Source organism: Leptosomus discolor, chromosome 8 (genome assembly GCF_034619465.1).
Source record: "Leptosomus discolor isolate bLepDis1 chromosome 8, bLepDis1.hap2, whole genome shotgun sequence".
Classification (NCBI taxonomy): domain Eukaryota; kingdom Metazoa; phylum Chordata; class Aves; order Leptosomiformes; family Leptosomidae; genus Leptosomus; species Leptosomus discolor.
In genome coordinates this window covers 6376441-6385527 of record NC_141398.1, presented here as the reverse complement: position 1 = coordinate 6385527, position 9087 = coordinate 6376441, and the positions used below count along the sequence as shown (strand labels likewise).

Sequence of the window (9087 nt, the reverse complement as noted above, 5' to 3'; positions counted from 1 at the left end):
TCCAGAGGTCCCTTCCCACCCCACCGCTCTGTGAAGGGGCTCACCGCCCCCAGAGCTGTGCCAGCCCTCGGGGCAGCCCCCAGCGCCCCCCGCCGCAGCCGCAGCCGTCGTTCCGCCGCCACCAGCGGCGCCAGGCCCCACCGACCCGCCGGTTCCGCGGGGCAGAGCAGTCCCGGTTAACACCCCCCCGCCCCGCTCCCGCTCCCCGGTTAACACCCCCCCCCCCCCCCCCTCACACACACACACACACACTCCCGCTCCCGCCGCGCCGCCCCCACCGCCCGGCCTCCCTTCGCGCGCCTCTGCCTGTGCGCGCGCGGGGCGCCCGGCCGGCGCGGGAGCGCGTTGCGCGTGCCGCGCGCGCGCGCGCGGGGAGGGAGGGAGGGTGTGAGAGGAGGGGTGGTGTGCGTGTGTGCGAGGGGGTGCGCGCGCGTGGCGGGCCGCGCGTGGGGCCTCCCCCCCCCCCCCCCCCCCCCCCCCCGTTCCCTGCGTGTGGGCAGCGGCCGCGGGGACGGACAGCTCCCCCGCGCGCACCTGCGCTCGCGCCCAGCCCGCCACCGGCGGAGCCGCACTGGGCACCGGGGGACGGTGCCGTGAGGGGAGCCCGGCCCGGCCCGGCCCGGCCCGGCCCGGCCCCGCCGCCGCCGCCGCCGCACACTTCGCTCTGCCCCCGGCCCCGGCCCGCGCATCCCCCTCCGCCCGACCCGAAGGAACGGGCGCAGGCGGGCACCCCTCGCCCGCTGCGCTGCCCCGGCTTCCCGGGGAATGCGGCACTAGCACCCCCGCCCCGGCTCGGCACCGCTCCCCTCCTCCGCCTCCCCGGCTCTAGGGGGGGCTTTTTCCTCTTCGGCGTTTTCTGCCGGAGCATCCTTTTTATTTTATTTTTTTTTTAATTTATTTTTTTCTTTTGGAGGAGGAGGGGGGGGAAGGAGGGAGGTGTTCAATGAGAGCTGCTCGGGCCCCCCCTCCGCGCCAGAGAGGTGCTGTCCCTCCCTGAGCGGAGAGGGGGGAGAGCAGCCGGGGGGGGGGGGGGGGGGGGGAGGCAGAGGCAGGTCCCGCTCCCTTGCTCTGCCGCCGAGGAGGAGGAGGAAGAGGAGGGCGGTGGGGGAGCGTGTCTGTGTGTGCGTGGTGGTTATTTATTTATTTATTGCTCCTGCTGGTTGCAGCTGGCAGACCTGGGAAGGAGTAGGCGCCATTGCCAGAAGGATTATTGCCAGGGGAGGGAAGGGGGGGGGGGCGGGGGGGGGGGAGGGGGGGAAGAGAGAGGAGACCCCGAGGCTCCCGGGGAAGCAGAGAGAGGCGGCTCTTTCCCTCCCGCCTTGGCTTCTGCCGCCGGGGGATGCGCCCGGACTGAGAGGGGCTCGGCTCCCTTCCGCCGCTCTGTCCGTCCCCCCCCACCCTCAGCCCTCCTCCTCCTCCTCCTCCTCCTCCTTCCCCCCCATCCAGCAGCATGCATCCCTCTCCGCGGAGACCGGCCGCTGCCACCTCCAACCCTGCCATGCTCCTGCTGCTCCTGTGCCTGGGCTGGGCGCCGCCGGGCTGGGGCTGGCCGCGGGGCAGCTCCCGGGGGGCGGCCGGGCTGCCCCCCAACGCCACCACACCGATCTCCATCATGGGCTTAATGCCGCTCAGCCAGTCCGAGGAGGACCAGAAGAGCAAGATCGGCCGGGGGGTGCTGCCCGCCGTGCAGCTGGCCATGGATCAGATCCGCAACGAGTCCCTGCTCAACCCCTATTTCCTGGACCTGCGGCTCTACGACACGGAGGTAGGGACCGCCGCGGGCCCCGCGCCGCCGGGCGCAGGGGGAGGCGCCGCCGCCCAGTCCCGGGGCGCTGCGGCGGGTGCCGGGGCGCAAGGGCAGCGCGGACGCCCGGGCCGGGGCTGCGGCTGACGGCGGCGGGGCCGTGCGCGGCGCCTCCGAGCCCGCCCGGCCCGCCCGGCCCCGCAAGCCGCCGGCAGATGTGGAGGGGACCGGCGGCGGAGGGAGAGGAAGCGGAGCTTTGGCGGGCCGTATCCTGCGCTCGCCCGGCATCTCCCGAGCGGCTCCCCCCGCGGCAGCCGGGGTTCTTCGCCCCGCCGCCCTGGGGGGGTGACCCTGCCCGGCGCGGCGGGGGCCGGTTGCGGCGCGGCGGTGGGCCCATGCGGGTGCCCGGGTGGCGGCTGGGATCCGCTGCCCTTGGCACGCACGTCCGCGGGGGGGGAGGAAGGCAGCCTCTCGCCGGCGCTCCCTCGCCCAGCGGAGCTGCGGCCGCGTCCCTCTCCCAGCCGCTGCCCGCTCAGCAACAGATGCACGCCGGCCACGGGGCTGCCCCTCGCCGCACGCTGCCCATCCCCGCGGATCCCCGCGCAGCGCCGGGACGCGAAGGGCAGCGGTCGCAGCCGCCGCTTGAGGAGGAGGCGGGGAGGCTCTCGCAGGGTCTTACCGGGTCTCTCTCCCCTCCCTCCCTCCCTCCCTCTCCCCCCGGCTGGCGCGGCGGCGGAGAGGCTCCTCGGAAAGAGTTAAATTTGCAGTCCCTCTCCCCGCCGAGCGCCCGGCAGCGCGGCGGGATGCCGGCGAGGTGCCCCGGCTCCGGAGGGCTGCCCAGGGTCCCCGGGCGGGCCGGGCTGGGCTGGGCTGGGCTGGGCTGGGCTGGGCTGGGCTGGGCTGGGAGAGGAGCCCTTGCGCGGTGCTGTGCAGGGAAACATCTTTCCTTTACCTGGTAGAGAGAGAGAGAGAGGCAGGGAGCGAGGCAAGGGCTCTCTTAAGTTGGTTCCCAGCACCAGGCACCCACAACTGCGTTTGGTTTTGGTCACAACTTCAGTAACCGAGTGTTTGCGGAGGGTAGGTGCTGGTTCAGTATCGGGCTCTCCTGAAGATGGCAGTCGTTTCTTGTGTAATGCTGGCGTTGGGTGCTCATTGCCAAGACAACCCCCGGTAAAGCAAGCCACTACTGAAAATCTTCCTGGCTGTCATGTAAGGAAGCCCCTGTCTTCTCCCCTTCGATTCTCAGGATCCGGGGGGAGCAAGCTGAGAGCAGCAATGACAGGCTGTACTGCTTCGTGACGGTGTCTCCGTCCCCAAAATTATTACAAAAGCCTCTCCTTCTCTAGGGTGGCTGCTTTTTATTGACATACATGTCATAAGATTTTTTTTTTCAGGTATCTCTGAGCAGAAATGTGTGGAGGGCAATATTGCTGAAGATGTGATTTGAGAGAAAGCATGCTGCCACCCTGTTGTGTTGTGGGAACAAGACTGAGATACTGAAAGGGAATACAGGCAGGATCAGCCTAGAGTAGCTGTTTGTTTCCTTAAAAAAAATGAATCTCAGGGAACTCTGCAATCATAATGAAAAGAATTATAGGGGATTTTCTGAATGGCATTACCTGTTCCATAAAGTGAGGTACTTGTTAGTTCTCCTGATCCTGTTTTCATTACATTCTTCTATTTAAATCCTTTCCTTTGAGGAATCATTACAGAAATAACACATGCATAGGAAGTAGAGAATCCTAGGCAAGATCTTCCTTCTTCGTACAGTAACATCATAATCAATACGGTGCTGCACTTCATTGCAGTCAAAATATTTTGAAGTTCTTAATACAGATTTTGGGTTCTGAACTAGGTAGTTAGCATTAAAATATTCAGGGGAAAAAAATGCCCTATTTGTTCTGGAATGAGTATCAGTTTCTTAAAAATTGCGTTTTTACTGTTTTGTACTCTAGGGATATAAAGAATCAGGGTCATGTTGCCAGCTTGCTGTGTAGCTTTGAATGCTTTTAAGCAATTAATAAATGGACGGTTGTGGAATGCTAAGTCAGGCGAATGTATATATTTGGAGTACGGCTGGATCATTATTGCATGTTTAATAGTGACAAGTAAATAACTTAGTGTTCATGAAGAGCAGTAGATTGCACCAAAACGGCACAGACTAATGGCTGGAATAGCCATTAAATACATACTGGCAGCGCAAACTTTTTCACTTGGTTCAGACGTTGCCTGACTCCTCCAGTGCCCTTAGGGTAAGCAGGAGGGTGGGTGGCTCATCATGCCCGCTTGGTCCTCAGTCCCTTGTCTGAGGTGGCCAATAAATAGCTATGCCTGAAGGGCCTGGATCCTTATCGTTGCATAATCACAGACCAGGGAGGAGTTCTGCCTCTCAGGGCTTCGCAGGTGGTGCTTGTGACATTGCTGGCTCTTGAGAAGAGAATGTGGAGCCTTGAACACATGGGATTTTTTAATAGCTTGAGAAATAATTGTAGTGTATTTATGATGCTTAGGAGATGTATGGCAGTGATTCAGAAACTCGTATATATTCTCCCTCACATCTTTCCAAAATCTCCCGTTCTTGCAGTCTGATGTTTGTGTTGCAATTTTGGGTCATATTTTAACAAAAAGCTCATGAAAAATAATAATCAAAATTAAAAAATTGGGTTTTTTTAAAAAATTATTATTATGCATTCAGGTAGTTTTCTGTTGGGATTGAACTGAATATTTTAGTTTTCTTGGTATTTCTGATTTGCATAATGAAGCATTATAATGCCTTTACTTTCTGATCAACCATCTGAAGAACTGCAGTGCCCCTTCTAAGTTAGATGTGGTTTATCAGCGCTTGAACTCGCTAGACTTGGCACGCAGGGGCAGCAGCTCTGGTATTTTTCAAAGTGTTTCGAGTGAATGAAGCACTGAAGTAGGATCCTTAGTCCGTGTCTCAACCAGCTGCGATTGTGCGAATTGCATCTTTGTTACAAAACCTGAGGACAGGTTACTGCAAGTACATAAAAGTGCAAAGGCTTCGGTCTCGAGTATTTTTGGTAGTTACGTGTTTTTGGAGCGTGATCCTGATCCAGTTGGGTGAACTCTGTTTTGCTGCCCCATGGGCACGTCCTTATCCACTTGAGCACTCCTACACAGCCTCAGTCAGTGAAACAAAGCTCAGGTGCAGGCATTTGCAGAACTCAGGTCTAAGTTAGTGACTTTAGTTTGTGACTGTTCATCTCAATGACAGTGGCAGCAAACTCCAGGTGAGACTTAAGCAAAAAAATTGTAATGATGTTGTTTTAGAAACTAGAGAATTTATAGTGATCATCTGTACAACGTCTCATCCAAACCCCACTGGAATTAATGGCAGTAATTCACTGATTGCAACAGCCCTTGGACCAGGTCCTAGAAGTTAAGGGTGCTTGATAGTTTATGGCTTTGGATCAATAACCGTGATATGATATTTCTTCTTTTTCCCATCGCTGTGATTGTGACTTTAGTTGGTTGAAAATGTAAAGACATGTTTTGCAAAACGACAAAATAAAAGGCTCTGTGTGCGCTAGATGTAATTCACAACTTCACGTAAAGCGGGGAAGATGAGTTCTGCTTAAGCACCCTGACATACGTCTGTTACAGGAAAAAAAACAGAATAACCCTAAAATAAAGGGATTAAACATTCTAGCAGACAACATTATGATTTTCAAGAGGATTTAATTTGCTCCAGGCAAAACCTGACCATGCAGAAACTAGAAGAAGAGGCATAGTGGAAGAAGACAAGGGCTTTAATGGAAGTTGGGTATCTGCCCTTCTGCAGCTGGCTATCTTCCCTCAAACACGGAGTATATTTGCTGATTTCTCGCAGGAGCAGTGCTGCAAGTGGTGCCCAGACAGGCTGAATTTGTTTTGGATCTAAACACGTATAGTCAAGGAAGCTGTGTATGCAAGTTAGAATTCTGTCTCTTGTTTCTGAAGATCAAAGTGAGTCTTGACAAGCTGAAAAAATATCTTCCAGAATTAAGTGGGGTGTATTATCACAAAGAGGGAAGAATATTCATACTATGGGGATTAGATTATTTCATTTTCCTCAACTACTACAAGTAATTTATGGTAATCCTGATATAATCTCATCTTTGTGTAATAGTACACTCTAATACCTTTAAATAGCAGGATGGCATAGGAGGATGAGCTCTGGAAAATGCACAGGACTCCACAAAACCTGAAGGAAAACGTGAACTTATTGACATTTAATACATATTTGCCTTCTGTTCTGTGACTTACGTAGGAAGTGCCCTGCCTAATTTACCTGACAAGAAGTTACAGTCTAGGTATATTATCAGTAGACCTTTTCTTTATTTTCTTCTTTTACTAAAAAATTATCTGTATTTTCAGTAAAACCCTCCTCTGTCAAGGTTTAAGGAAGTTGTACAGGTCACACACCAGTCTGGGTCATTCCTACCAGCTATTCTAAGTTACAAAAGACCCTCAGCCTCCAAATAAAGATGCCTTTTCTGGAAAGTTCAGTCATGGATGGTGTTGACAAAGTCAACTCATAGTGGAAGTAAGAGTTATATTTACTTTTACGAGGGATGGGGGACATATTCTGGAAACAGGAGAGCGGGTTGGTGTCAGTGGTGCAAAATAAGGTGTCTGCCCAGGAGCTCAGTGTTCAATAGCACCTGGCGGTCCTCAGAGAGGGACAAACAGCTGCTGGTTGCCACCTGGCGAACTCTGCCCTAACAGAACTGAGCCAAGGCACCCTCCCAGAAAGAAGTGCTCATGATGTGTTCGTTAGGCCCTTTGTCTTTGGAGCCATCGATTCAGGTCGCTCCAACAGCAGCTGGATTTGTGCGGGGAAGTATGGTGTACCAGAGCCAAGCTGGGGCCCTGGGGGTGAGCCCTGACACGCTTGTGAGGGCTCTGAGTACTAAATTGGTTGGAGCCTTATTTTCGTTTTTACAGCAGCGCTCAAAATGGGACAGATAAGGTGGTGTCGTGGTCACCCGAGAGTGGCAGTCAGCTGAGTACGCAGGAGATGTCAGGGTCTAAAAGAGGGTCCAGTTCACAGCAGAGTGAGCTGGCAGACATTTGTTCTTGCATCCGCCGTTGAGCTTGTGTCTGGCGTATGTTGAAGCAGTTGGGTAATTTCTTACCTTCAGGTTATTACCAAGTACTTGGGCTGTCTGATACATGCAAAGAGCAGAGCATTAAAATGCAGTACGCTGCGTGTATGGATGACGATCGCTGTCTACTCTGCTGGTGACATTCTGCTTGGAAGGGACAGATTTCTTTAAATAGTCAGTGTCCCCTTTGACTTTCACGTAATATGGCTCCATTTGCGACATAACCTCTTTTTGCTTTAGAATTTTGTAAACTTGGAGGGAATAATCTAAAAGTTAAGTGTTTATGTTAATTCTATGCTGGCTTCTCTGCTGATGCTAAGATGTGGGTGGGGAGAGGAGAGAAATCATGTATTCACTGCACCCACTCCTCTGGGTGCGGATCCCAGACCTGCGGAATGTATATCCTCTAAATATCTCTGCAAAGAGATTAAAGCCAGTGTATCATTTTCTGGCATATGTCTTGCAATTTCACGTATAACTTATCCTATGCATACTGGAAAACACACTGTTATGGAATCTTTTGATTTAAATGCCAAACACGCTCCATCAGCAGGGAAAAATTGTTTTTTGAATAAATCCAGGAAGGAGTTTCCATTTACATTTGAAGAAAGAGGGGGAAGGCCCTATCCTCCGATATGGTTATCAACCGGAGTGAATTACTTGAGTTTCTGGAAAAGATGGGGTGTAATATCCTGGTGATAACTGTGAAGAAAATATTTGTGATAGGAAAAGGGAGAAGAAGGAGATAGAAGAGAGAGATTTAATGACGGCATTCGCACAAAAAGTTGACAAAGTAATATTTATAGTGTTTTAATTAAATACACGTTACTATCTGGGATGACGACATAAATAGCATTGCATGTCAGGGCTACAAAACACCATCTCACGTTAATGATCTGAGCGTGATGATGGACGTGTGTGTCAAGCTTTGTTCTCTGCTTTCAATTTCGTGGCCTTAATGGACATTTTCATGGCATATGGTGGAAGAACAATGCATTTGAGCAAACCGCAGAAGCTGGGAGCCAAATAGCTCTTCTGTGAAACTGAAGTGGAGGCTGTTGCTATCACAGGAAGGGAGATACTTTTCCTTAGGAAGGGTTGAACCGTTGCACATGGAGGTCTGGGTCAGGGAATCAATTGATGGAAATTGACAGAGGAAAACCCTTCATGGTCCATTTTGACTCAGATAATTTTGGGAGCAGCTGGAGCTAGCAGAGAGGTACATTGAGGCCGGTTAGCATAGGTGCGAGTCAGTCCTGTGGACATGTGCGTTGATAGACAGCACTCCCATATATCCCTGGAGCTCTATTTCAGACTGTGGGGTTCCAAACTGGGAGGGTACAGTGCGCATACATCACATTTTTTTGAATTTATTTTTGTACTAGAAATCCTGGAACTAAATCAGTGACAGAGCCTGAAGCATTTCTGGAGCCAGATGCACTGTTCTCTGATTTGTGGGTCTAGCTGAGCTAGAAATGAGATTTGCAGTACTTCCATGGTCCCCTGGCTCCAGCATTAATGGACCAGTAGCCTGACTCCTGAAGCAAACTGGTTCAGCCACAGCATTGCTCCGACTTAAAGAAGGTAGTGCCCCTAAGAACAGCTGGAATGTATTTTCAGTCATGCTGTGTCTCCCCTTGCCGTGACACTGACACTGGTGGGATGTCTTCTTTGCTAGACAGGGATTCTTCTATTCGCAGAGGATTTTGCTGTGGATAAGATCTGCTGGATTTGGGGGCCACTTAATACTGCCCACTGAGTGAAACGGGATATACTGACTGACAAACACTTTTTTTTTCTTTTTTTTTTTTGTCCTTGTGATGGAATAACCATGTAGTGTCATTGCCAAGTCAGTGATTGATGTCCTATTTCTGTGCCATTAGTTTTTCATTATCATCGTCCTTTAGTTCTGATCATTTTATCCACAGTATTTTCCAAAGAAGTGTTCTCAAATGTGAAAACGAAAGCTGACAAATTAAAGGCAAATATCCACCTTCTCTCTGAAAGTACTAGTCACAAACAGTGAAGAATATAAGGGCTAATTCAGCAAGACTGAGGCTTCTGAGAGATGAAGGCCCAGATAATGGACTAATTGCTTTAAAGTGAACATCACGAGTTTGAGGGCTAGGATTAGAAAACTTTGGTTTCCTACTACGGCCAAGGTACTTCTCTTAAATAATTAACGAGTTCTAAGATCAGAGGACCATTAGGATTACCCAGCTCTTACAATAT

General features: G+C 52.1%; 1 protein-coding gene across 2 annotated transcripts in view; it reads left to right on the top strand.

Moving 5' to 3' along the window:
- Positions 1-1450: 1450 nt before the first annotated feature.
- Positions 1451-9087, top strand: part of GABBR2 (gamma-aminobutyric acid type B receptor subunit 2) — a 477515-nt gene continuing 469878 nt past the window's right edge. For both annotated transcript variants that reach the window (XM_086469193.1, XM_086469192.1), the window contains exon 1: positions 1451-1765. In XM_086469193.1, coding sequence (XP_086325319.1) covers positions 1451-1765 — 315 coding nt within the window. The remainder of the gene's footprint in view (positions 1766-9087) is intronic.